The sequence below is a fragment of the Microplitis demolitor genome, chromosome 8, assembly GCF_026212275.2.
Source record: "Microplitis demolitor isolate Queensland-Clemson2020A chromosome 8, iyMicDemo2.1a, whole genome shotgun sequence".
Lineage (NCBI taxonomy): Eukaryota > Metazoa > Arthropoda > Insecta > Hymenoptera > Braconidae > Microplitis > Microplitis demolitor.
The window spans coordinates 17,739,571-17,767,557 of NC_068552.1; the positions used below are offsets into that span (position 1 = coordinate 17,739,571).

The following is a 27,987-nucleotide window of genomic DNA, read 5'->3' on the forward strand; positions in this document are numbered from 1 at the left end:
TCAGCTAAGGAAATGGAAAATTTCTGTTTGCACTTCCAGTAAATTTCATAACCAACAAGCAGCGAATTCTATCATAATTTACAACAGAAAAATGGCTTCATAAAACTTTAATTTGTAATTTTGTTGACCAAGTGCCTTGTTATCATGGAATTATATAAATTATCAATTAAAAAGTCCTCATATTTGAACTGTATATCAAAAAATATTTTAATTGATTGTAAAAATAAATTAAAAGCTGAATTATTTTTTACTTGTTCATTATTTGGTGGCATAAACACACGAAATTTGGAATGTCTTTAAAATGGGTAATTATTATTAAAATATATCATAAGTAAACCCTATTAAATACTTGATATATTATTAATAATTCATAATTTATCATAAAAATATTAATTTTAAATATTTTTCAGTTATCACGTGCTCAAGTTTATTTACGACATTTATTTACTTTCACTTTCCGCCATATGCTTTTATAAAAACTATTGCATCAGAAAATATTTAATTATTTTTTTTTATCATAATTACTTTAGTATTTGTCTACGTTATCATTTTATGTCCCCAATAATGTCCGTTTTGTTACAGTTTTAGTAAAATAAATTTTTGTTCCAGGTGTTGATAGGAAAATAAAAATTTACCAGAAAATTTAAATCTATAAATTTGTAAATTTAAAAATGGAGAGCTCTCCAAGGAGATCAAGGTCCCTGACTCTAGACATCCCGATACTCTTGGGGTCATCATATCCGCCTGCAATAAACTTTTTTTCAAATGACAGATCTGGAATTATAAAAGATTCTCTGCTGTCACTGGGGTCTAAATGCATTTCCTCGAACTCGATGTTTCAATCCTCGAGTACCGATGCTTCATCAGCAGAAAATCATGGTAGTGAGACGGGTTATAAAAAAATGAGTAATAGTATAAGCAAAAAAAGAATAATCCAAAGTATGGTGGGTATGTTTGGTTCAGTTAAAAAATTAGTACGTAAGTTACCAAATGTAGTTCCTAATTTTGATGAAGAATTGTCAGTAACAGTCGTATCTAATGGTGATGTCATTCCATCGAAAAATTTGTATGTTAACGTACCTTTTAATAGTGAGGAAAGTAACGAAATAAATACAGCGGACATGGATTTGAGTATGAGCATGAGTATTAATAGAGATATAGACATGAACAGTAGTTTGGATTCTTCTAGAAAATTCCAGGATAATAAAATCAGCACGAGTTATTTACCAGAAATATTTACAAGACCTGGTAAATTGTCGGATAAAAAATTTCTGAGTATCGACAACATCTACCGGCACACCTGGACCGAGCATCTAAATCACGCTGAAGAATCATTTGAAGATATTTCTCTGGAGCTGGCTATTGAGGAGAGTATCAAAGAGATGAACAAGTGCCAGTTTTGCAGGAAACCAGAAATAGTTGATGGCGAGAAGAGTCTGTGCGGAGAATCTCCGGAGATGGAGATTGAAGAGTCAATGGAATCAGATGATGATCTGGTAAAATTTTCGTGTCCGAACAGTGTACCTGAGAATTCACAGAATATTGAAATTACCCATGAGTCCTTGGAGAGCTCAAAGTCAATCCTTAGAAAATACACTTCTGTTAAATGTGAATTCAGCTCCAGAACTCGGCGCTTATCAGAGAGTTCTGTTGAGTCTGACTGTAGTTTTATTGTTTTTGAAGAGTCGCATGTGGAATTAGAAACTTGTTCATCAAGCGGCGATGAGCAAGATGATAATAATGATAATGATAATGATTCATTTGATAAATTCACTAAAGAATTTACTTCTAAATCTGATTATCGATCCAGACGTTACTCCGAAAGTTCTGTTGAGTCAGACGGCAGTTTCATTGTCTTTACTGATGACTTGCCGGCTCAATGTCCTGATTACGATCAGTTTTCACTCAGCGAGGAGTCAGATGATGATGATCCATCTAGTCATAAAGTAATTATACACTTTTACTCAATTAATTATTACTAATAATTAGCAAGTACTAATTAGTGTTTTGTTGATGTTCTAGGTACGTTTTAACTTGAAACCGTTGGTCCACACGATGATTAAATGGAATTATGCATATCGTGCTGCACGTAAAGGACCCTGGGAAGAAATAGCACGAGACCGGGAACGATTCCGCGGTAGAATAAATTCAATTAGTCATATTGTTAACCCAATACTTTCAGCAGATCATCGGCAGAGCATTTGGCAGGGACGTTTTGCTACTCAAGACTGACTACGCGAATAAATGATGATAATTACCCTCATAGGAATAAATGAAGCCTTTTTAATTTAATGCTAGCAAATAATTCAATTCAAAATTTAGTTTAAATTGCAATTTAGATACTAATTATTAATTTATACTTGAATGTAAAGCAATTTTTTGTTAAAAATAAAAGTTTAATTAACATTATTATTTTTTTTCGTTTAAATTTTTTTATTTCCTACATTATCAGTCCATGATAAAAATTTATTCATGCCTAGAAGGCGAGCACGTGCTGTATTTTTATTTACATATTAAATTAAATGGCGCATCTAGTTAATTTACGATTGATTTTAAATAACAAAATAAAATTACTGAGAAATCATGGAAGGTGTCGGAGAAAAATACAGGTCAGATACCTGGGGAGTGACTGGAGTACAGCTCAAGTTGACGTATCACTGGGAAATGGGTAAGAAAAATATTTTTCTCAGGACTTAGGTTAGAAGCTGGTGAAAGTCAGCTTCTGGATTAATTATTTAATTGAATAATTATTATTATCAGGAAACAAATGGTAATTTCGACGGGAAAACTTGCTAAGATGGCTAACGGATGCGCGATGGTATCAGCGGGCAAGACATCAGTGATGGTAACATCAGTATGTAAGACACAGCCATCATCGAGCACGATAATGCCGCTGATAGTTGACTACAGACAAAAAGCATCAGCGACTGGTCGGATTCCAACGAATTTTCTGCGCCGAGAACTAGGGTCTACTGAAAATGAAATAACTGCGGGTAGACTTATTGATCGGACTGTGCGTCCAGGGTTTCCTAAGGGCTACTGCTATGACACGCAGCTGATAAGCAACACCTGGATGATTGACGGCGAAAATCTGCCGGACGTCCTGGCGATTAATGCAGCGTCTGCTTCTCTGGCTCTGTCGGACATCCCGTGGAAGGGACCGATGGCTGCGGTGCGCGTTGGCTTCGCAGACAATGAGGTCTTGATTAACCCAACCACCCGGGAACTGGAGCAGAGTTCCCTGAACTTGATTGTGTCTGCTGCTGATCAGAGTCTGCTTGTCATGATGGACGGGTATGCCAACAGAATTCTCGAGGCGGATTTGAAAAAAGCTATAGAAACTGGAGTACGAGAGTGTCAAGAAATAATTCGGGCTATTAAAAGTTTAGCTGAGACTCACGGGAAGCCAAAAAGATCTTTCGAAGAGGTCCTTAAAATAGAGGAAAATCTTCTGGATTCAATAAGATCCCTGGCGGAAATTAAATTGAGAGATATTTTTACTGATTACAAGCACGACAAAGTGTCCAGAGACAACGCGGTTAATAATTTAAGGAACAATGTCATGGAGACGATGAAAAAGAGCGTCGATGATTTGAATTTACCTGCAGTTGCTGAAGCATTCAATATAATAACCCGGGAAATTTTTCGTGAATTGATATTTGAAAATAATATGAGATGTGACGGCCGTAAATTGAATGAGTTGCGAGAAATTAAATGCGAAGCTGGACTCTTTGAGCTGCTTCATGGGTCGGCGTTATTCCAACGTGGACAGACTCAAGTTGCTTGTTCAGTAACTTTGGACTCGCTGGACAGCGCACTGAAAATGGACATGGTGTCGATGCTGACCAGTGGAGTAAAAGACAAAAACTTCTTTCTGCATTATGAGTTTCCTCCGTACGCCGTAAATGAAATCGGACGGGCCGGGATTGTTGGCAGAAGAGAAATGGGACATGGAGCACTAGCAGAACGCGGGTTACGAGCAGTGATTCCTGAAAATTATCCATTTACTATCAGACTGACAAGTGAAGTACTCGAGTCAAATGGATCCTCCTCCATGGCTACAGTTTGTGGAGGCAGTCTCGCGCTTCTGGATGCTGGAGTACCGATTTCTGAGTCAGCAGCCGGTGTCGCTATTGGTCTTGTTACTAAATACGACGATAATGATACTATAAGTGATTACAGAATTCTTACGGACCTTCTTGGCATCGAAGACTACATGGGTGACATGGATTTCAAAATAGCTGGAACGAAAACCGGAATAACTGCAATACAAGCGGACATAAAAGTATCTGGTCTTCCACTGGAGATTGTTATGCAATGTATCTCTGATGCCATTACTGCCAAGAATAAAATAATAAATATCATGAATGAAACATTATCAGCTCCGCGGGTTGATAAGGCCAACATGCCCATGACTGACGTAATCGAGGTCCCTGTTCATTTACGCGGTCAGTTTTTGGGAATCGGTGGGGCGAATTTGAAGAAAATATATTTGAAAACTGGAGTCAACATTCAGACGCAGGACGACAACACGTATTTGATATTTGCGCCCAACGAGACGGCGATGAAAGAAGCCAAGGAGATGATCGACGCGCTGCTGAAAGAGGAAAAGGCGCCGAACTTGGAATTCGGGGGAATTTACACTGCCAAAGTTAAGGAACTTAGGGACAATGGTGTTATGGTCACTCTCTATGAAAATATGAAGCCCACACTTTTACACAACACCCAGTTGGACCAGCGGCTAGTCGTACATCCTAGTGCTCTCGGTATCGAAGTCGGACAAGAAATAAAAGTCAAATATTTTGGGAGAGATCCAGTGTCCGGTGTGATGAGACTCTCGCGAAAAGTTTTACAAACGACTTCACTAAAGCCGAAGAATTTTTTTGATTAATTATTAATTATTATTTAATAAAAGTTTGTAAATATTTTTTTTTAAACATGTAAATAATTTCTACCTCGCTTAGTCTGTTGTAAAAAAAAATGACTTTACGAATGTGAATGCAGCAGATATCAGACAATTTTTAAATTATAAATAAATAAAGTAAATAATTGATAAAATAAAATTTTTAAAAAATGCGCATTTAAAAAATTAAAAAATTAATAAATGCATTTTTTATAATTATTATTTTTTAAATTATTTATTATTTTAAATTTGTCTGATGGCTACATTCACACTCATGACTTTTTTTAGAAATAAAATTGTTCGTATAATTTTTACATATTTATTTTAATATACATGTTAATAATATTTTTTACTATCACTGATACTCCCGGAAATAGATTATTAAGAGATTAAAATAGAAAGTTACTCATCAATCTAGGTCATCCAGGAAGTTATTTATTTTACATTTAATTTTTGATTTTTATTGTAGGACCATTTAATTATATTTAAAAGTAAACATTATTTATTATCAATAAAACTTTTATTTATTTACAGAATTAGTATTTATTGGTGGTCTAGGTGTTTGCTAACTCAGCTCAGTACCACACAAATGACGTGACTAAAAAAATATATAGTTTTCTTGGTTGCATTTACGCGAGTGCGAATGCATGTCAAAGAGGCGGCTATAAAGTATTTAAATACCGATAATATAATCAAAGACTGTTAGGAGCTGCTGTCAATCAACCTGACAGTCTTTGATCTCTAGCGATAAATAATTTCCAGCTAAAACGACGTCGTACAAAGCATTAAATTTAGCAAGAAAAAAATAATTCTTTTGCCAAAGTTATTTTTTAAAAACCAAAATATTTTTTTGTTGCTCGTCATCAACTGATACAAGTCAGCAAAGTTATTATTAAATATTAAAACCATTTTTATATCGGCTATCATGAAAAATAAATATAAAATTGATAAAAAGCCAAAGTAAAGAGTTTTGTTCGATGACAGTTTAAATGCACATCACGTCAGCTGCATTGTTGTGACTTGGCACCTCGATGTAGTTCAATGTCCGTTTCTTCGCGACCTTGAGGATCGTCATCATTCCGCGACAGGTTGACTGGATCAGTTTCGAAGAACAAACAGCTCTTTTTTTACTAAACGCTTTTTAAAATCTTTTATCTTTCTCAGAAGCTTTTGCTATCAGAATAAAACTCCTCTGGACTAGTGTTAGTTTAAACATACCGACGTCGAATTCTCGAGGTCCCGAAAGACGTCGGGATGCCTTAATATAACTCGAGTGCGTCTCCATGTTTATAAGATCGTACAGCAACGGATGCGTAGGCGTTTTTGACGTTTGCCAATCCTAGTTGAAGATCGACGATTTAAATGCCAGTGGTGGGGTTCACCCGGAGGAATTTTCATCGGGACACTCGGATTTATCTGGAGCAGTTATAACTTCCAAGTCCTTCTAAAACAATCAGTTGGATTATCATCAGCGCTATCACCGTAGTGAGAGTTTTCGCTTAAATAAATAAATTAATAAATAAATAATTTAAAGTACCAACAAAGTAACGATAGTTTATTTAAAAGGCACGTGTTCACCAGATCTACTGTGTTGGCAAGTGAAAGCTCCAGAGCAAAAACACGCAACGATGCCTGCAGCAGCTCACGAAACTAAAAGTCTTTTAACAACGTACTTAATTCTTCTGGGATTGTTAATAAGCCTGTGGTTATTGTACTCGGGTATATTTTAATGGAAATTTTATTATTCATTCTTTGGCAGTGATGGTAAGTAAAGTAATTGTCTTCATTACGATTTCCATTTAATTATTTCTTCGCCATCGTATTCATCATCTTATAATTATTCTTCACTACTCTCCTCTTATCTGGCATTGAAATCACTGAGACGATGATAATTAACATGTAATTTACTTGACCTAATTGACATTATCCACTAACTTATTGTAGGGCTAGTGTATGGGAAACATGACCTTCAATAATCTAGAAGTGGACTCATCTCAGCTCCAACGACCACCAGAGCCGGCAAGCCAATGAGTTTTATTGAAGTCTGTTCATGTGCGATTGCGATCGGTTTATTGATAGCGAAATCTGATCATCAGTCAATAATTTTGAATTAATGCCAGTATAATTAAAGGAACTTATCAGTGATTATTATTATTATTCCCTTTAATTGAGTATGTCCACTGTATGATTGCCAAAGTCACGGTTGCGTAACGTCTGCAATGTCTATAAACGTGATTCAATTAATAAACATGCTTTTATATATATGATTTATAATACATAATTATTCTAGTGATGTACGAGTGTATGTCGATGTTTTTTTTTACTGTTTACTACAAATAAAATAAATATTTCGTTTTAATAATTTTTATAAATTTATTTAAAAATGTCTATTCTTATCTCATGTTCCACATCCAAACGCTTCCTGTGGTGGTTTCGTTAATACGCTACGTGCTTATCTTGCACTTAAAACTTGTCTGTTTTTTCTCTCGCGGGAGCGATGATACTCTGAAATAAAACCTCCGGTAGTTGGATAACTTTAGTATGCGTAAAATAAACGATTGAATTTTGTTTGCCAGTTTGAAAATAACTCTCGGATTCCAGTTCTGAGATTCAAATTCGCCGATAGACCCAACGGTATTTTAGGTGAATTCCTAAATAAATATCTCGTAAACTTTTTATTTTACTGACGAAACAAATTGTCTGTCAAATTGTTCTAATTGATAAGCTCAATAAATTTAAAAAATTTTTTATCTTCTTTTTTATACTGCTACTAAAATTAATTTTTATTTTTTAAACAACTTTCGTCGTTTTTGTGCTGAATAGGCGGGCTAAGCCCATGGGTCTTAGAAAGTTTCAATTTAAAGACGTCATATTTTTATATAAATATTTAAAACAATGGGATTATTTTTAAATTTTAAATGCCGGTTTTTAAAATGAGTGTTTAAAATAAACGCGGGAAAAAGGAGTACCGGCGAATTTCTACAAAGGACTTATAAGAAGAAAAATTTTCGTGTGAAGAAACTTGACAGGTGGGATATTTTAATTCCGAAAAAAAAGTTTCTACGAATGTCATTAACTTGCAATACTTCTTTAGATTAGAAAATTTATGGAAAAACTTTAAATAGGAAATTAATGCCACTGGAAAACTATGGATCGGATATCTCTGGAAAATTTTCTAGTTTAAAGGAAACTATGAAAACAAATTTCTATTCTTCCATGGCAGGAAAATGTCTCGGGTAAAATTTACTTATTTCTGTCATTACTAAAAATTTCTTATCCTTTTTCCGGATGAATTTCACCTTCATCCAATCAAATAAATAAAGTCAATAAATCAACGCATTATCTTTACTTTCGTACTCATACTAATAATAAATATTTATTAAAAAAGCACTTCCTTTGTGTTTACACTCTGATAAATAGCCAGAGTAGAAGTCCATTAGTCTTGCAGTTTAAAATAAAATCAGCATCTGCGCAACATCACGGGCGAGTAGTTGCCGGTCATCAACTCTCTCAAAAATGAAACGATATAAAAAAAGCAAAAAAAGGCATTAAAGAAAAGCGTTTAATGTACGTACGTACACATTGATAATATTGTAAGACATTGGGTCTTTTAAAAAAATGATATTTTATTTCTTTTCGTTAACGGTTGAGCGAGCCAGATTAATATGTCTTTTCTTTACGAAGAAAAAAATACTGGTGGGTTATTTATCCTTAGCACGATACGATGTACAGGTAAAGACCCAAAGAGTCGCGTAAGCCCCTCTCCTCGAGTGTCTTACAGCTCTCTCCTATATAAACGCTGTCATTTCACCAGCTTACACTTGAACGTTCACCTTCCCAATAACTTTTCATCTTCATTGTGTTTATTATCACTTCCAAGTTTGCCATGAAGATATTCGTGGTCTTGTTACTGGGACTTACATTGCAAGAAGCAATTGCTGCCTATCAAACTATAACACTTCCACCAAATTTGGACCTCGACGCGATGCTTGGTAATGATCGTCTTATGAGAAATTACATTCAATGTTTGATGGATGAAGGAAGTTGCCCTGCCGTTGTTAAGAAAGTAAAAGGTAAGTCTACTATATTTTTAAAAATAAATTTAATATTAGTAATTGTAATGATGGCCCAGAATTTTTTTCTTAATTTAAAAATAACAATAAATAATTAATAGTGTCAAATTTTTAATATTACGGCAAAAATATTGGTCGTATAAGAAAATCATAAGAGACATTTTTTTTAGAAAATTAAATTTCCTACAACTTTTGTTTAAAAACTTTTTCTGTAACACCAATATTTTCGACATAATATCAAAAATTTGCACCATTCGTTTCAAAATTAAACCAAAAATTTTGTCCCTAATAATTAAGAATTAATTTTTTTTTTTAATGTTTACTAATTATTTAAATTATTTTGTCAAAATATAGTAATATTTAAATTGATTGATGACTAAAAAAGAAAGTTTTAAGTATTATGATTACGCAAGTACTTTCTCGATTGTTTCTAACGCTTGAGTAATTCAACGTCGATTGCTTACGCATTATTTCTTCGGGTAAAACCCGGGACGTGTACTTCATAACAATAATGTATTATTGTAAATAATTATTACATGACTAGTATAATAATCAGTGTCAATAACTTTTTTTTAGGCGTAATTATAAGCAGCCTGAAGAACGATTGCAGAAACTGCGATTCAGAAGTCAAAAAAAGCGCTGAAAAAATGATCAAATTCTTGATTGAAAGACGTCCGGCAGATTGGGCAAGACTGACTGCTAAGTACGACCCGTCTGGACGAATCACGAAGAAGTACAAGACTCTGACCCAAAATCACAAGGGCGCCTGATAAAAGCCAATTTATAATTTAATAAGATAATTTTAATCGTTAATTATTAAGAAGAAATTTAATTTTAATTAATTGTAGCTGTGGTATACAAAATTTTTTATTATTCCGTTTTAAGTCAGAAGTCTTACTAATTAAATTTTTTTTTGTAAATAATGATTATGTGATTAACTGAATTTAATGTCAATGATGAAAAAAATTTTAATTCGGCTTTCTTTTGATTACTGGCGATCATTCGACGCGTCTCTTTTTCACCAACGACCCGAGCTAGAATTAAAATAATTTAAAAATATTAATAACGATTTATGTACTTGTAATTTATAACTGTACTAAAAATCAAGTAACAATAAAATAATCAGTATTTCACTTACTAAATCAGATATAGCTGGTAGATTATTAGTCTGGTCGCTGACAGGCGCTTCTGGTTCACGAACGTCTCTGGGCTGGCTCGTCTTCTTCATGTTTCTGTGCTGTGGAAAGGTCGGCATCAACTTTGGATCACATGCTGTTAATTAATCAGTAATTACTAACGTGTAATTAAACTGTTAAATTGTATAATAAATAAAATTTTAGTAAACTTACGTAGAGGCGCTTCTTTGAAGTAACTACTTTGCAAACACTCTTCAGCAGTAGCACGTTTTTTTGGGTCGTACATGAAGAGGAAGTTCAGTAACCTGAGACCAGCTGCACTTAGCCAAGGAAACCTCTGCTTTAAATTATTGTAAGGCTGTTGTTTAAGCGTGAAATTTTGTAGAGCTGGCAGTGAGTTGAATTCTGGCCAAATTGCCTCACTCGGGGTGCCGAGTAAATCGACTATCAACTCTAATTGTGCGATCTCTGATCTTCCTGGCAAGAGTGGCTTGTGTCCAAGTAATTCACCTGCAAATTGCAATAGTAATTCAAGTTAATAATTAAACTTCTAAGAGCTAATTAAGAATAAAATTAAGAAAAGTTATTATTTAAATATTTATATTATTCACTTGTATCAAATTTGTGTTTACAAGACTCAACATTTCAGTCTCTCCCTTGTTTTTACATACTTTCAAACCTAGTCTCTCTTACTTCTACTTTACTACTACGCTTGCCTTTAACGTGGGGCTGTGACCCAACATACTGCATCATTACCTGATACCCTACGACTCACCCTGCGGTGGAAATGTAGGAGCATATAAAATTAATAATAAAAATAAATTTACCTAAAATACAACCAGCTGCCCACATGTCGACAGAAGTAGTCTGTGTCTTGGCTTGAAGAAGTAATTCAGGTGCTCTGTACCAAAGAGTAACGACTCTTGGTGTCATTGGTTTCAATGGTAACCCGAACCACCTCGCAAGACCAAAGTCAGCGATTTTAACGCATCCTTTATCAGTCATAAGTAAATTCGAAACTTTTAAATCTCTATGGACAATAAAATTATGGTGTAGATAACGTAATCCTTTTAATACTTGTAATACAATGCACTTGACTTGACTCTCCGAGAACGGTGCCTGCATATTATCTAAAAGACTAGCTAAATCTTGCTCGCAATATTCCATCACCAGGAATATGCTCTCTAGACTTTTACCAACAACAACTTCCTTCAACTGAACGATATTTTCATGGCGACATGACAGCAGGACACTTATTTCCCGCAGTCCACTCACTGGCAGCCCGTCTTTCTCGTGCTCCATCCTCACTTTCTTCAAGGCCACAACTTTGTCATTTTTAGTATCTCGCGCTCTGTAGACGATTCCGTAGGTACCTTCGCCAATGCGGTTTAGTTTTTCAAACTCTGATACAAATCTGCATTTTCCTAACTGAAGATTATAATTAATGACTAGAATAAGTTATTAATGACATGAAAGAAAGCTTGTAGAATAATTACAATATCCTGCTCGGGTATTTCCATCGGTTTTCCAGTCAACAGAGACGTTAAAATACCGCGACGTGTTATCGGAGCACTTGGATCCGATCCCATTTCAATAGAAGATCCTTTCTTATCAACATCATTGTGGTCCAGCTGCTTGCCGATGTTTTCATCTAAATATTAATTATATTAATTAGTATTAATAGTTTTAAAATAAATTATATTCAGTGTAAATTACTCAGGTCAAAGTAATCGTAACTCATAACTCAGCTAATGAGTACAGTGTAAAATTTAAATCAATAAATAAAATAGTCAATAGCTGGGTAGTAAATAAATAATTAATAATAATAACCTACAATACCGGTAACCTCCATAAACAAATGTATAATTTTATCATCAACTCACCTTTTGCAACCATTTTTGCATTTAATTATAAAACTCGCAAATAAATAATTGGTAATTATTTTTAATTAATTTATTGTCAGTTGATTCATTTAAAAAATATCTTGTAAAATATACTGCAGAGGTTATTTTTTTTTGTTGTAACTAGCGTACATGTTTCGCGCGCAAGCGCGGCTTGTCGTTTTTCATATATTTATTTGAATGTATATTTTCGTACCGTTTTGCATAAGTGTGAATGTGGCAGAGATCAGACAAATTTAAAATTATTACTAAATAATTAATAAAATTAAATTTTTAAAAAATGCGCGTTTGAAAAATTTTGAAATTAATAAGTCCATTTTTTGTAAATATATTTTTTAAAATTATTTACTCTATTTATTTATAATTTTAAATTTGTCTGATGTCTGCTACATTCACACTCACCGTTTTGCATATATTTTTTTGCTTTCGACGAATCAAGTAATCGGAAAAGAGGGCTTCATTCATCTCATGCCTTTTTTATTTAAGGATTAACATCGGAAAAAAAGAATACCCAAAAATATGGACCGGGTTATAATTTTTAATGCAAGGTAATTATTTTTCTGGCCTGCATGACCGGACGAGCCTACGGAAGTGGAAATGGTGAACTACTGTAGGTAATTATAGAGCTACAGTAGACAAAAAAATCTATTTTAAAAAAAGAGAGACAGAGATAAAGCAGAAATTTTATTCCTCGTGTTCTTGTGAAAATTTTCCTGATGCAATTTACTTATTAATTAACAAGTTCTTGTAATTAGTGAATTTTCTTTAAAAAATATATAAGAATTAGATATTTATAGTCCGGATAAAAAATTCACTGAGTGAATAAAAGCAGTGATACGAAAAAAAAAAAAATAGTAAAGTCGTGAGTTAAATAATGGCCAACTCAGGAAATTCATCAGCAGAATCAGCGCTGACAAAACTTGGTCTTCAGCCTGTGACAAAATGCAGCCTTGCTAAATTTTATGTTCCTGCATTTGGAGTCACTGCTTACACGGGACTATGTCTCAATGTCATGAACCCCAACTTGATCACCAGGTATTTTAAATATTTTAAAATTTTTAACCTCACTTTCGATCCATTCATTGGACTGCCACAGCTCTGGGTATCTTCAACTATTACGTAACCACGTGATTTTTGATGTTAAAATAATTATTTAATTTTTGAATGTTAAAGAATTTTTCCAAAGACCGACGTGACCAACTTCTTCCTGGGGACTTCACTCGTCGGCGCTGGATCTTATATCTACACCCGGGAGCACATGAAAGCCGCTGCTAAGAGTGCTAGGATTATTTACAGGTATATATTTTTATTTTATTTATTGTTTATTAGTTTAGTGCCACCAATTTGAAATAATTACGCGCATTCTCAGATAGTGCCCCACATTTTTTAAAAATTTTCAATGACAACTGTCATAGCGTATCAAAATTTTATCAATTAATTTAAAAAAATTAAAGCATTCATTGAAAAAAGAACAAAGTAATTGAGATGTCGATTTAAAAAAAATTTGCTTTACTTGTTTTTTTTTTTTTTTCAATTTGTCAATAATCTAATGATAAAAATTAATTAATGTAGTGTCGCTGGAGCTGTACTGCTGAACTTTGGATCCGTTTTGCTGTGGGCAGTAGTCCGATCAATTGTCCCACCAAATCCAGCAGCCTGCACAATAGCAGGAATCGGTGCAGGAGTTGCAGTAATCAAGGCCGGTCACAGTTACCTTGAATTCGTCGACAGCCAGGTCGCCAAAAAGTAGCCGGTGTTTGTTTATTTATATTGATACTCGTTAGATTTTCTTATTAAATACACACACTAATACTTCAATAATTCTATAAAAACGTTTACAAAAAAAGTATTCAATATTTTTTCTTCAAACCCCATGTTTAAATTTTTTATTAATTACAGCTTTCAATTTGTTTCCTCATTAATATTTCTCACTATTTTTTTAAATTTACCATTGACTGTTCCTTCGAACTTAATTAATTATTAATTACCAATTATAGTTATCAAATTAAAGGGAGCATAATTTAAATAAACTTTTTAATTCGCATTTACTCTTTTTATTTTTCTGGCGGCTTTAAATTAAATTATAATTTATAAAATATTATTTTTTGTTCACCAGATAATTATATATTACAATCAGCACATATTTAGTTACATATAATTAATAAATAATCCTTCGCGATGCTTAATAATTAAAGATTCAATTAATTTTTTTAATAAACGCCTGCTCATAATTAAATTATCCTGACAATTATTAATTAATATATAAAAAGTAGAAATATAATTATAAATAAAAATCTATACATACATACATATATATGTATATATATATATATATATATATATATATATATATACATATTTATTGGTAAATTAACAGTAATATAAATGAAAATAAATTCAAATATTTACATTATTAAAAATTAAAAAAAAAAGTTATTTATTATCAAGTATAAGCTCGTAGATTTACTTTTATTTATTTATATCTCTATCTTTATCTCCATAATTATCGCTATCTATAAATTTATTGTCACAAGTCATTTATCGGTGTATAAATATTATTTATCCATAGGATAAATTATAAATTAATAAAACGTATTCATGACTAAATATCATGAATCGTTACCGTTAATATTTCAAACTTTCGTAATTAAAAAAAAAGTCTAACGCACTTGTAAAGGTCTTATAATTAATTAAAGTATAAAAAAAAAATAACTGGGTATCTGCTTCTGCTCAGCAGATCCTAATTTCGTAATTAACTTTTATAAAAACTAAACTTAGCAATTATTTATAATTATATATTATTATTATCATCATTAATCACTTATTTTATCGTTGATAACTCGGTATCACGAGTAAATAAGCAAATGATAAGACGTTTAAGTTGAGTTTCTATAAACTCAACAACTCAAACTTTGAGTATTGTCTAAGGAATAATAAAATTAATACTTAAATATAACAATTATATTTTAAGATTGCCCTGCCTCGGTGCTAGGTGATACTGTTGAGGTCATGATTGTAGTAACAGCTTCCGTTACTGTATTAGATATCCTATTGATACTATCACTAATTGACGTCATTGAATGATCGTGTTCCGTGTGATCATGGGCATGATCCTCTTCAACGCCATGTGAGTGCCCGTGTCCATGTCCATGCCCGTGTCCATGAGAGTGTGCATGGGAAGCTATAATTAAAAATTTAAATTAGCAAATAGATAAAATGTTACAGTAATTGATAAGAATAATAATGAGATAAAGTTGCAGTAGTCAGCAAAAGAAAGTAAAATAAATAAAAATAAATGTTGACGCCAACGCTTTCCGGATTTACCAAAGTAGGCATAATTTTCTCTCCGCTGCCGGGAAAACCAGTAGAAGTAGTGAGACAACTAGATATATGTAATTCACGAATAGTAATTTAGGAATATGAGAAAGCTGTCGAAAGTCGGTCGATCAACTGGCCAAGTACGTCGACCTCAACTAGGGTCCACTGTCAGTACTGGAGAAAGCACCGCTTTATATAACTAGGTCATCTATTTACTTATAATTATATATACATATATGTAAACTAGATCTTTGAGTCTATGAGGTAATAATAATTGTCTATATCAAATTACTCAGTAGTGTGATAAGCGAAAAATGAATTGACACGTTGATTAGTTTTGCTTATCAGAAATATTCATCCGCAGATGAAAGCACGCGAGCTATGCACCAGGAAGTGTTGCTGGTTTTATTTATATATCGGAAGTACCGAGGACAATGTCTAATTACGTAACACGCATCCGGAATTATTTGAATCAAGAGAACAGAGAATAGAGAATAGACATTTCTAATGATCATCATCATAATGTTGATAGCACAATGCTACTGGAAAATAATTGTGTGGCACAATATTCGCGATGAAGATACATGTTTTTAAAACAAAGTGACTAATATTATTTATTATTTAGCATGAAAATCAATACCGTGCTATGGAAATAGTAGAACCACTTGAATCAATAATACTCTTGAGTTGAGAGCTTTAAGTAATTTTTTAGTCTGCTCTATCGTGTACGAAATATTCACCAATCATAATGATTAGATAGATGTATATATATAATATGTAATAGAAGAAATGAACGAGACGTATTCGTAAGCGATTAATGTAACGGTGGATCAATGCCAAACATTCATCAGCACGCGATCCACGTGGCCGTGACCCCACCTCCCATTGCTGTGACCCAGCGCCGGCTAGTTTAAGTTTAAGTTTCGTGGATGGGAATTGTATGTAGTGTAACATTAAGCTTACTCTTTCTCCAGCTGTCTCACTCTTTACTTGCTTTTTCGACTCATCGATCCACGCTTAAATCTCTTTACTTCGCTAAACAACAACTACCACCTATCGCGATGCACATACATATGTATGTAGTGCATGTAACTAAAAGTAAAATCCAAGGACGTGCATATCTTGAAATAGCACTGGGTTTAGATGCTAGTTCATCGTTAACGCCAGCAGTACAAAATGAAATGAAAGGCCTAGTATCTTTGACCTTTAGTCATAAAAATTGCTATTGCTCAAGTGAACCTATTGTTCTAGATGTTAAGTTTTTTATAAAAATAAAAAAAAGTTGAATAAATACAAGTGACTTTTCCTTTCTGTCACTTTATCGGCCTGAGTTAATTATTTTTAAAAATATTTTAATTAACAATCGGGTCCTTAGGTGTTTTTAAGATACAAACTCACTGGCTAATTGAAGTCCCAGCATTAGCATGAATCCAGCAATTATAGCTGCTAGTTGTAGCAGCCCACTTTTATCGTTGGCTCGCTCCCTCGCGAGAACTTCAAAAAACACGACGTACAGAAGAGTTCCTGCAGCCATACCCTGAAGTATCGTTGGTGTTGTCCCGAGATTTTCGCTGTCATTTTTGAAGTACCCGAGAGCAAGTCCTGAGACGATACCTAGTGGCGTCACCAGAGAAAATACAGACATGTAGCCGATTATTGTTCTGGTGGAGGCGCCGGTAACATAAAGTTCCATTCCAACGCAAAAAGCTATCACCAATTTATGGGTAGCGATTGCGGCTGCCAGGTAGACCACTGACCCAACAGAAGGTTCTAAACCTACCGCGAGACCTTCGAATATCGCATGGAATGACAGGGCGACAACTGTCAGCAGTCCGCGAACTGACGTGTCCGCGTGAGTGTGACTGTGGGATCCGTGTGCGTGGGAATGGTAGCTAGGAGGTGCAACGAACTGGTCATCTTCGCGACCTGCGTCCACTGGTGGTTCCATTGACGGTGACGACTGAATAAACACTGCCGGCAGCACATCATTTTTGTTTACTTCTCCTCGGCTAGTCGGCGATTCGCTATTTATTGTTTTGCTGTTACTGTTTTTATCTTCATCCTCATCGTCGTATCTCAATTTTCCAATATTCCAAGAGGTTGGAGACGAGGCTTTTTTGCTAGTCGCGACAGTTGTTATTGTGGTGGTTGACGCAGAGACGGGCGCTTGTTTGTTGCATCTTCTTACGGAAACAGTTCTATAGAGTAGATCCTCTGAAGATGAATTTTTTCCAGTCAAAGTCGCATGGACGGTCTCCTCGACAAAGTACACCAGGAAAAATCCAATGCAAAAAAGTAACTCGGCCATACTTAAAGTCCCAATGCTGACCAGTTGTCCGTTTGACTGATGTCGTTCTACGCTCTGACGAACTTCTGGTGCCAAATGAAGAAATGTTGTGAATAACAAAACTCCACCGCCAAAACACAGTAATAATGATGTCAGCAAGCCCTAATTAAAATATATCATTTATAAATCTTAATAATATTTTTTTTAAAGATTAAATTTATGTAATTTTAAGTCTTTTAAATTTATTAGTTTCTTCGAACGTTGGACTTTCGTACGTTTTATTTAAACGTATCAGTTGGATTAGATAAAAATATCTTGAGGAAGATATTAATGGATCTTACGAGCGATCAAAGTGTTCGAAGAAACTCAACAACCGGCGATTTAAAAATTTTAAATATTATTTTTAAAATAATTTTTACCTGCGCTGTCTTGTCAATTGTCGAAGAGGCTTCGGTAGAAGTGCTAGAGCAATTTGAAAGAGCGCATTTCTGTCGCCGTCTGAATCTGCAGCGTCCAATAACCAGGGGCAGAATTCCCAATCCCAGTGAACCGATTCCGAGAATAAACATCGCGGCTATTTTCGCGAGCAGTAAAGACGTTTGAGTCGTCTGATACGACACCGCAGCTTCTGAATTATCCATTTTTTAATTTGTATGTTTATTTAAATATTATCAGCAACAATATTCTCTTGGGTGTTTTATTTATAACTGACACAGTGAACCCGGAGGAACAGTTTTATTTCTCAAACGTGCGTTGATCGCCGTCAAGTTATCACTGCCCGTTAAATTCCCCTCGGACTGTGCGTTACATGAATCAGTTTATTTAACTCGATAGTGATATCATCTTGAAACAACACATCCTAGACATTCAAAACGTAAAGTTGACAACAACGCTCTGTCAATAGTAACGGAAAAAAATATTAAATTAATATAAATCGTTATCTTCTGCTCATAGTCCGTCACTACCGATTTTCTCACTTATTTCCTCCCACATATTTAACTCGGATATCTCATAAAAGTTTACTTAACAATTCTTGTCAACAAAATATTAAAATAAAAAAAATCATATACATCTATGTGATACCGCTTATCTTACGACGAAATTACATACAGAGTCGCATTATCTTCAAAGTCAATTGTCGACGTAATATATATTTTGAATTTACCTCTGTTGCATTATCAGCACAGTAGTAGTTATCAGCGCATTAAAAAATAACTTATATAAACTTTACATCATGATCTGATCCTTGTAAAATGTCCTCCAGACCGCAAATAAAAATTTTGATTCACCAAAATATTATTTATTGTCTTGGTAAAAATAAAAATCACTGACACGTGTCCTTATTGAGTAATTTATGAGTCTATCCGTAAAAGGTATTATGACATCAGCAGACGGTCCAGAATCACCTGGTGGCTCATTAGCTCATGCCAAATTCCATAACCCGCGAGTGTGACGTGGGAACGTCCTCGCGAATAATCGAGCAGCGAACTAAACTGAGTGTCGAGACTACTCGTGGTGTGGGTCGCGAGTCGGTATGCTGTCGAGTAGTCAGAGAGTGCCTTGTTGCGGGCTATCCCTTCGCACGTCTTACGTCGCCACATCCATCTATCCACTCCCCTTCCACGATCAAAACTACGTTTTCACGACAAATCGCGTTTCCCCTCCTCTTCCTCCTCCTGGTTGGCATCCTGCACCTCGCGAATTCCCCTTTCTCACTTTGCTTGCATGTATGTAGAATATTTCTCTCTCTAGTCACTCTCTCTCACATCATCCTCCTCCACAGTCAACAGTCCAGTCCTCAGCGACTCACACACGTTCCAGCTCATCACTGTCGGTCACTATTATTACATCGTACACATATATATAAACTATATAAACTTCCATATCTCCACAGCCAGAGCTATTGTTTCCTCATTGTTTTTATGTCCATTGTAATACTAAAAGTCGGAGAGCGTGAATCAAAACACCGATGTTGTAACAATCATTTAAGATATGTAAATAACTTTAAATTATAAATTTCCTTGTACAAAATACCTGTGAATTATATATTTATTTTTTTATATTTTTTCTTTTTTCTTCTCAATCCATAAACTCTATTAATAAGTAAATAGGACAGATGACGTTTAAGATTGCCACTGACTTACTTATTCTTCATTGTCGATATTCACCTACATTATTTAACTAGATCCAAGTATTTTATTGTCATTTCTCAATTATCATTTTAACGACAATTTAATGCCACGTATATACACGTATTTTAATATTAAATAATAGTGTAGTTCTCAGCTTACACTTTTATCAGATATTTATCTAAATTTTTTGCTTACTTAAATTAGTGACGTAAAAGGGGATCTCGATACCAGTATCATTGGGTTCTATTTAGAAGTGACGTACTCAGATTTTAGTAAACAAAATTAAAAACCCATACAAACATCTCATATGTTTTTTTAATCCGCGATACCTCTTGGAGGACCGGTTCGTTGACGTCAACTCAAACCAACAACTTTAATATTATTGTTATTTAAAATAAAAAAACGCTGCGTAACTTACTTGCTATCTGTAGTCCGAACATGAGTATAAACCCAATGATGATTGATAAGTACTGATGGAGACCATCGCGGTTGTGATGTAATATCTCGAAAAATACGACGTAGAGAAGTGTGCCCGTAGCTATTCCCTGTGTAGCATTTTATTTATTTAATTTTAATTTGATTTTTTTTTTAAATATTTCGTAATGGTTCTTACTGATGCCGAAAATTACCTGAAGAATTACAGGAAGAGGTCCGCTGGCTGCTGGACTATCCCCGCCGACGAGAAGCATTCCGATACCAATACCCATTGGTGAGACAATTGCGAATGTACAGACGTAGATAATACTTAAGCACTGGTGTGTCCTTGAAGCAACCAGTTCAATTCCAATGCAGAAGGCAATGACGAATTTGTGAGCTGCCACTGCGGCAAACATGTACCTGCAGATAATTTATTTAATATTATAATTATTTTGGTCTTAAGACTGATAAAGTATTTAGCTTAAGGTGTCAATTACCAGACGTCATTGGCAGATCCTTCTAGTCCTATTGCGAGTCCTTCAAATAGTTCATGAACAGACAGGCCGAGTACTATTAGCAAACCTCTCAGTGAACTTATTACAAAATCATGATGATCGTTTATTGCTGCTGCCGGTAAATGGGTATGACCATGACCGTAACTTTAAGGAAAAAAATAAAATAAATAAAAATATTATTGAAGATGCCAAGTGTTTACATTTATGAATTATTTATCAATTTATAATTACCCGTGAGAATGACCATGATGTGTATGTCCAACAGCACAGCCTTGGTTATTTTCAACCAAATCATTAGTACTGTGATTAACATCTTTTTCTGGATGATGTGCTACGTGATTTTCACGGTGGCGTAATTTTGTGTGAACTATTTCCTCCACTAGATACATTATGAAGAATCTAGAAATATTTATAAATTACAATCGCGTATGTTTTTTTTTTTTTTTTTTTTAATTAATATTCTGACTTTGAACTTGAATTGCGATTGTAATAAACGAGGACATAATTATTATTCGTGAGTGAGTTGGGTTTATATCGAGTTGTAAAGATAAAAATTGCGTCACTTACCCAGTGCAGACGAACGCTTCGGCGAGAGGAAAATTGAACTTGGGAAGTTCACCGCGTTCGGAGAGTAAGCCAACGCTTTCTACGACTTCTGGCAGCATGTGAAGAAATGTGGTGCAAAATAAAACACCTCCACCAAACCCTAGAAGCATTCCCACTATTCTCGAGGATCTGTTTAAAAAAAAAATATTTTATTGAATATAAGTATGGATTTCAATTCGAATTCAGAGTTCTGGAGTTTAAAAAAAAAAAATCACTTCGCATACGGAGTAAAAAGAAATTTTTTTAAGTAGAGTATTTCGAAGTGATACGGATTTAATTTTAATGTTCAACTCCTTTCTGGAGTTAATTTTACTCTGGAAGGGATTAAATAAATAAAAAATCATCTGGATAAAATTATAATCCTGAAGTTAACGATTGGAGATTTATGGATTTTTTTTCAGCAAATCAATTATAAAAAAAAAAAACTAAAAATATGCACATGTAGAAAATTTGAAAAACTATAAGTGCAATTTTTTGAAATATTTTTTTTTTCATTATTTATTGCTTAGGAAAAAATCTAAAAATTCTTAGACGTCAGCTAACTTCAGTATCATGATGAAATTCTCATTCATTCGAAAATTTTTTACAGAATACATTTACGAGAGCTTTAAAATTGAGAACAATAAATTATTGCGACACATTGAAAGTAGATAAAAAAAAAAAATTAGTTACCTTGGATTTCCAGTTTTGTCGGAGGTGCCCCACTTGAAACACTTGCCCAGTTGGATGGGAATAATGCCCATAATGGTACTGACCACACACAAAACAACCATGGTCACGGCTTTTGCCGTAAGCACCGTCGACGGGTTGAGGACATCCTCCACGTGTATGTTAATTTTTTGACTATCAATCCCGGCGATGTCTTCATGATGCGGCGCCATAGCTTACTAACACCTCCACTGTCGGGCAGACTTTCTGTAAAGTTAAAATAAATATTAAAAATCGTTAAAGTAAAATCCTTGAAGATAAACTGATAAAATAAAACCACCTGGGGCAAATATAAATTTTACAAGTACAATAAAGTGTGTGTGTATAGTTGGTAGTGGTACTTGGAAATAATTAAAATAACTCGGCTCAAACTATCATCAGTGTAACGCAACGAAATAAAATATTTTTAAACGCTTAATAAAACTATTTAGTAACAAGTTATCATGCTCGTGTCATTAAGTATACTGATGAGTACTTAAATACAAATGATAAACGTTTAGTTGAGGTTTAACATCAGCTGCTGCTCATACAGTTGTTCAGCTGGTCCGCCAATCATTTTTATTATTCAATAAAAATATTTGGAAATGGTTACACACTTCAATAATTTTTAATTTAAATATTTATCGTATAGTTGATGTCATCTGGCTAATAAATTACCCACAAAAATATCGATATAAATTGTTATTAATCAAATTATACTAATAATAAATTTTTAACTTGTGTGGTAAGATAATGACTGGTGATAAATCATCCCAGTGATGAGTATTTTAAATATATAAATAATTAATTTTAAATTAATAAGATGTAAAACTCTACGCGGTTCAATTTTTTTTTATTTTCAAAGATAATTGTCATGAAAATTTAGTAAAATTTAATTATTTTAATTTGATATCGACTTTTTGACAATTCAAAAAATTAGAGCATAATTTTTAATGAAAATAAAATGTGACTTGAGTATAAGTTTGATGTCAAAAATTTTTAAAATACAGTTCTAATTTTTTTTTTAAAAACTTAAATGAATTTTTGGTAATTGCGAGTTTATTAAAGTCTTGCTATGAAATTTCTCGTATTTAATAATTATACATGAAAAAAAAAAATGAATTACAATGATAGTTTTTCGAAAAATATCAGCTTATGATTTGAATTTTTGACATTTATCACCTCGAAATTTAGAGTAAGTAAAAATGAGGTATACATATAAATAAATTTATTAATTTGTTAAATAAAAAAAAAAATTATTGACAGTGTAAAAAAGTGAAAAATATATATAATGTACGTTATAGAGAGCACTTGTTTCGGGTTAAATTTAGTCCGGAAGAATACGATTTCTCAGCCATACTGTAACGATTTTTTTCAATCAGCCAAATGAATTGCCAAGAGACACGAACACTGGCCATAAGTTATCAAGCATCAGCATCAGCATCAGCATTAGCATCAGCATCAGCAGTCGCTCCGGAATGGGACGGAATATAGATGACAATAATAAAGAATAAAGAGCGAATGAACGTGGACACACGAATTGAATTGTCTGATACAGTAAAGAGTCTTGATTACACATATATATTATTATACACATAGCAGGGCAGTAAAATGCGAATCGGCGTGGGCAGTAAGTACATTCATCCGGGAATGGACATTTATAATAAAGAGAAAAGTGAGTAAGAGTACATACGCAATCGATCTTCAAATTATTCCTATTTATTTGTCTCTGTTCTTTCCGCCTATCCCCACTGTCTTTTAAATATTTAATAAATATTAATTTATTATTTTTTTTTTCTCAGCGGAGTTGATTTAAATCACCGCGGGAATCGCGTAATTACTACTAACTGTCTCCGTCCGTGACATATTCAGATATATACGTATCTGGTATCATCTCTCAATCTTCCTAATCGACGAGTACGTGGTGATAAGAAGTTGACATTTATTGCTGGGCAATAATAACCGCGTCAGCTGTACGGCTAATCGTTTTAATTTGTTCTATAATTATGCGCTAAGAAAAACATAATATTTTATCTAGAAAAAAAAAAATGAAAATTTCTAAATAATTTATTACAGAGTCGGGTATTTTTTAAATTTAACGCCTTAAGCGCCACAAGGTTATGTAATATTTATGACATAAATTTAACCGTGGAAGAAAAAAAAAATAATTTGATGAAAGACTCGCGTAGATATTGCGGTCAGAGTACCGGACCAGTGACTTTGGCTTCACAATTTTGCGATGTAATTCAATAAATAATAATTTAAGGTCGCGACAGCCGTTCAATCATTGGCCGCAAAGGTCGTCGATTAATAAAACGCAAATAGTTTTGTTATTTGCAACCTATTATAAAGATTGTTGCAGTAGCATGTGTGTCTGGTTGATGCAGTGAAAGTATTCGCGAATAATCAGCGAAGGGGAAGCCGCGAGCTACTTTAGCAGAGAATAAATATGTCTTTATATATTTAACAGATTTGTTCAAGGCAATCGTCATGACTGGCATACAAGCTTGTGAAGTTTACAAGGGATAAAATATATATATATATATATATATATATATATATATATATATATATATATATATATATATATGAAACAGTTGGGTTGAATCTCGTCCAGCGATTCCGGTTTTACTTGCTGGTAATTGCCTGTCTATTTGGACAATCGCTGGGAAGCCCAGGACGATCGGGGAATTCCGTAAAATGAAGAATGCACTACGTATCAGACTGGAGAAGACTGAAAACCATTGGCTGCCGACTACAGACAGCGTTATTACACTGACGCATTTATAAATATATTATTATCTTCCTACGTGATAATTGTGTTAATAGTAATAATAGTTATTAAAAAAAAAAATTTATGATCAAGCGGAAATAATTATTGTTACAATTATGTATTTGTCTGCTGATAAATATTGATAATAATCATAATAAAGGGAATTTCTGGAAGATCGATTTTGTAATTCGATTTCTGATTTAATATCAATGATCAATTTCAAATAAATTTAATACCTTGTTGACAAAATTAAATCTAATTTCACAAATCTCGAGTATTCTTTTCACAGAAAAGTCTTGATACTTAAATAAATTTGGCTTTTTTTTTGTAGATAAGTGTAAGAATTTAGCGAAAAAAATTTTTAATATAAAAACACTCACGTGAAATATTTCTTAAGCTTCGATCTCAAATATTGGAGAACGTTCGTCAGCTATGATCGAGTTATATCAGACGATTAGTGTGCACTTATTAAAGCAGAAGTTATATTGCCTGTGGGATGATTCAGGTGTAAACTAAATTGTAAAGTCGTGTGTATGTATATATATAAATATAGTAAGACTTTATTTGTAGTAATTCTGACATCATCGAACTAATAAAATTCACGATAAATTTAACTAGATTATGCACAGCTGCATTAAAATATTTTTTTTTTTCTATTTTTCAAATAAAATTTTTGTCGATTCGGAAAAAAATAAATTATTTAATTAATGCACTGAAATTTTTTTGAAAAGTATAACAATAGTTGTTATTTAAAAATGAAAATTAAAAAAATGTTTTTGTATTTCGCGGACCATTTTGATAACATTATTTTCATGCCAATTAATTACTTGCGTGTATATATATATATATATATATATATATATACATGTATACACGCTTTGTGTCTTGAGAGTCTTAAAGAAACAAAAAAAAATATTTTTTTATTTTCATTACTAAATTTAATCTCATGGTCATCACACACATAAAGTGTCGCGATAAATATATTTTGTTACAGTTATCGGTACTTAAATTTTCACGACAACTTGCGGGACATTTCTAACAGTATATAATGTAAATTATTAGAAAACAAAAACGAAAAAAAAATTTTAAAATCGACACGCATGACTCAGGTCTGTCAGAATCAAAAATACATTTATCAGACATACACAAACCTGTCGTGAATACAAATGAACAAAAAAAATTGTTTACTATATGAAACACACGCTGTTGTCTTCACGGAAAAACCGATCTTATACTATCCTCATCATAATTAATTCAAACATCTGTGAGCATCTTCGATTATTTTACAACTCATTGCTTAATGACCATTACTACTAATAAAAAAAATTATGACACAACTATCTGACGACAATTTACTATCATAATAGATTCGAATAATTTTAAAAAATATTGTACTACTCACAAAATGTATGACTAGCGTCTGGACGCCAACTGTTGATATTAGCAAACTGACCAAATGTTCAAAAGTTTGCTTGTGAAAATTCTGACCTGTTCCGGTTTGGCTCAGAGGGCTTAGTGTGACCATAAACCGTAGTACTGATAGACCCAAAGCAATTAGACCTATCCCGTATTTATATTCACAAAATTACTTAGAAGCCCTTTTATGAGTACCGACAGTTGTTACGTGTCAGAGTATACTTATTTTTAATTTTCAATGTAAGTGAAAATTTTTTTAAATTTGAATAACTTCCCGCTCAAGACAATAATAGAAAACTAAACAAAAAAGAGTGGGAGTTTAAAAAGAATGACGAAACTTCCCTATAGAATTACTCCTTCTATATATATATATATATATATATATATATATATATATATATATATATATATATATATATATATATATTGTAAAATATTGAAATAGATAAAAAAAGTATAAAAATAAATTGTCAAGTATTTAAAAGGAATAATAAAGTATCGGTACCAAGCCCAATAGCTCAAAGCAATGTTCTTATTACAGATGATTTACATGAGAAAGCAACGGATGACTGACTTGCTGTCCATCTAACATAGCAGTTATAATGTATAGTATTGAGAAACAGCTTGCGTCCGCTTTACGGGGATTCACGCAACGTGGATTAGATGTTTAGTGATATGGTGATTGTGTAGGCGCACAAACCACCGAGACTTCACTTATGCACATTATTATTATGTACTAGGGAATCCACCGAGTCTGCATTCTAAGAACTATATTATATATTACCCGTAAGAATTTAACTACATAAGCAAAAAATGCTTTTTTGCTAAACGTCAAAACAATTGTGATAATAATATAATAGCAATAGATGTTAATAATTATATAAATTGCGCGATAAAAAAATAATTGACGGTGATAAATTTAAAAATACACGGATTTATGTAGAAACAGGAAGGACGAAAATGTAAATAAACACGAATTTTGCAATACGGAGATACCTGTCACTCAACCGCAAATTTAATTTTCTTATTTCAATTAATTTGTTAACATGACGTTTAAATTTTTTAGCGCGAAAGTTATTTTAAAATATTTATCGAAGGACATTTGTCATACTTTATTAACTTATAAATGTTATCGATAAATTTCTAAAGACAATCGAGCGGAGATCTTATGAAATCTTTTGTTGGATCTTTATCATCTAATACTCAGAGTTTAAAAATTTAATCTAGAGCAGATCAATCGATAATTTATTTTCTGGATTATTTATAACAATCAATTAAAATATTAAATAGTAAAACTCACGTGTAATGGGGTGGTGTCCAACTATTTTTTATGTTCACTATTTGAATCACAATAAATAAATTTGAAATAAAAAATATAATTTACTGGGTGGGGGATTTATTATCTGTTGTCGATGCAGGTAAGTTTGAATTACAGAGACGCAATATAAATGTTGTTTTTAGTTTATGTTGTGTTGTTGTTGCGGTGAGACTGAGATATATAAGAGGAGAAGAATCTTGTTCAAGTCACAGCAAGTTGATGCGCGAAATTGCCGCCGCGAAGAAGAATAAACGGCTTATGGACTCTCTGGGACCTCGTCTCTTACCTTTCCACGGTGAATTCCCCCGTTCGCATCATAATGCATTGCCTCAGGACCAATTGGCTTCACTTCACCCTGACTTCCCCACTCGTCTATACCCCAACTCACCAATTCCTTTCCTCAACCAGCACATTCTATTTTCCAATAAACTTTGATATATGATATTTACGTATCAATATTTATAATTACAGAACTTGTGCGTAGGCGTCTCATAATTAATTAAGC

At 33.2% G+C, this 27,987-nt stretch overlaps 6 protein-coding genes across 6 annotated transcripts; 4 read left to right on the forward strand and 2 right to left on the reverse strand.

Annotated features, from left to right (window-relative positions):
• Positions 1-38: 38 nt before the first annotated feature.
• Positions 39-2,409, forward strand: LOC103578369 (uncharacterized). The gene is made up of 3 exons (XM_008559443.3): positions 39-305; positions 610-1,946; positions 2,023-2,409. The coding sequence occupies exons 2-3, from the start codon at positions 672-674 to the stop codon at positions 2,230-2,232; spliced, it is 1,485 nt and encodes a 494-aa protein (XP_008557665.1). The 5' UTR covers positions 39-305; positions 610-671; the 3' UTR covers positions 2,233-2,409.
• Positions 2,410-2,490: 81 nt separating this feature from the next.
• LOC103578368 (polyribonucleotide nucleotidyltransferase 1, mitochondrial) lies at positions 2,491-5,223 on the forward strand. The gene is made up of 2 exons (XM_008559442.2): positions 2,491-2,668; positions 2,761-5,223. The coding sequence occupies exons 1-2, from the start codon at positions 2,523-2,525 to the stop codon at positions 4,889-4,891; spliced, it is 2,277 nt and encodes a 758-aa protein (XP_008557664.1). The 5' UTR covers positions 2,491-2,522; the 3' UTR covers positions 4,892-5,223.
• A 3,496-nt stretch (positions 5,224-8,719) lies between these two features.
• Positions 8,720-10,123, forward strand: LOC103578367 (ejaculatory bulb-specific protein 3-like). The gene is made up of 2 exons (XM_008559441.2): positions 8,720-8,976; positions 9,553-10,123. Exons 1-2 carry the CDS (start codon positions 8,790-8,792, stop codon positions 9,744-9,746), a joined length of 381 nt encoding a protein of 126 aa, XP_008557663.1. The 5' UTR covers positions 8,720-8,789; the 3' UTR covers positions 9,747-10,123.
• On the reverse strand, positions 9,919-12,185 carry LOC103578366 (cyclin-dependent kinase 10). Its single transcript, XM_008559439.3, has 6 exons — positions 11,996-12,185; positions 11,609-11,763; positions 10,940-11,540; positions 10,326-10,622; positions 10,115-10,248; positions 9,919-10,010 (listed from the first exon to the last, which is right to left on the reverse strand). Exons 1-6 carry the CDS (start codon positions 12,006-12,008, stop codon positions 9,975-9,977), a joined length of 1,236 nt encoding a protein of 411 aa, XP_008557661.1. The 5' UTR covers positions 12,009-12,185; the 3' UTR covers positions 9,919-9,974.
• A 474-nt stretch (positions 12,186-12,659) lies between these two features.
• On the forward strand, positions 12,660-13,862 carry LOC103578365 (uncharacterized). The gene is made up of 3 exons (XM_008559438.3): positions 12,660-13,048; positions 13,187-13,309; positions 13,586-13,862. Exons 1-3 carry the CDS (start codon positions 12,888-12,890, stop codon positions 13,761-13,763), a joined length of 462 nt encoding a protein of 153 aa, XP_008557660.1. The 5' UTR covers positions 12,660-12,887; the 3' UTR covers positions 13,764-13,862.
• Positions 13,863-13,954: 92 nt separating this feature from the next.
• On the reverse strand, positions 13,955-27,743 carry LOC103578363 (uncharacterized). Its single transcript, XM_053741582.1, has 12 exons — positions 27,465-27,743; positions 26,151-26,308; positions 25,129-25,237; positions 21,961-22,203; positions 21,250-21,417; positions 20,914-21,081; positions 20,665-20,826; positions 20,380-20,587; positions 20,169-20,295; positions 18,038-18,246; positions 16,730-17,780; positions 13,955-15,194 (listed from the first exon to the last, which is right to left on the reverse strand). The coding sequence occupies exons 4-12, from the start codon at positions 22,167-22,169 to the stop codon at positions 14,980-14,982; spliced, it is 2,517 nt and encodes an 838-aa protein (XP_053597557.1). The 5' UTR covers positions 22,170-22,203; positions 25,129-25,237; positions 26,151-26,308; positions 27,465-27,743; the 3' UTR covers positions 13,955-14,979.
• Positions 27,744-27,987: the final 244 nt, after the last annotated feature.

Coding starts and splice junctions, on each gene's coding strand:
- LOC103578369 (XM_008559443.3), top strand. CDS start 672: ATGGAGAGCTCTCCAAGGAGATCAAGGTCCCTGACTCTAGACATCCCG. Junction 1,947..2,022: donor ATGATCCATCTAGTCATAAA/GTAATTATACAC, acceptor TTGATGTTCTAG/GTACGTTTTAACTTGAAACC.
- LOC103578368 (XM_008559442.2), top strand. CDS start 2,523: ATGGCGCATCTAGTTAATTTACGATTGATTTTAAATAACAAAATAAAA. Junction 2,669..2,760: donor GACGTATCACTGGGAAATGG/GTAAGAAAAATA, acceptor TATTATTATCAG/GAAACAAATGGTAATTTCGA.
- LOC103578367 (XM_008559441.2), top strand. CDS start 8,790: ATGAAGATATTCGTGGTCTTGTTACTGGGACTTACATTGCAAGAAGCA. Junction 8,977..9,552: donor CGTTGTTAAGAAAGTAAAAG/GTAAGTCTACTA, acceptor ACTTTTTTTTAG/GCGTAATTATAAGCAGCCTG.
- LOC103578366 (XM_008559439.3), bottom strand. Junction 10,249..10,325: donor CTTCAAAGAAGCGCCTCTAC/GTAAGTTTACTA, acceptor ATTAATTAACAG/CATGTGATCCAAAGTTGATG. Junction 10,011..10,114: donor TACCAGCTATATCTGATTTA/GTAAGTGAAATA, acceptor TTTTAATTCTAG/CTCGGGTCGTTGGTGAAAAA.
- LOC103578365 (XM_008559438.3), top strand. CDS start 12,888: ATGGCCAACTCAGGAAATTCATCAGCAGAATCAGCGCTGACAAAACTT. Junction 13,049..13,186: donor AACCCCAACTTGATCACCAG/GTATTTTAAATA, acceptor TGAATGTTAAAG/AATTTTTCCAAAGACCGACG. Junction 13,310..13,585: donor AGTGCTAGGATTATTTACAG/GTATATATTTTT, acceptor TAATTAATGTAG/TGTCGCTGGAGCTGTACTGC.
- LOC103578363 (XM_053741582.1), bottom strand. CDS start 22,169: ATGGCGCCGCATCATGAAGACATCGCCGGGATTGATAGTCAAAAAATT. Junction 20,588..20,664: donor GGATCTGCCAATGACGTCTG/GTAATTGACACC, acceptor AATTATCTGCAG/GTACATGTTTGCCGCAGTGG. Junction 15,195..16,729: donor GCTGGGACTTCAATTAGCCA/GTGAGTTTGTAT, acceptor TTTTAATTATAG/CTTCCCATGCACACTCTCAT.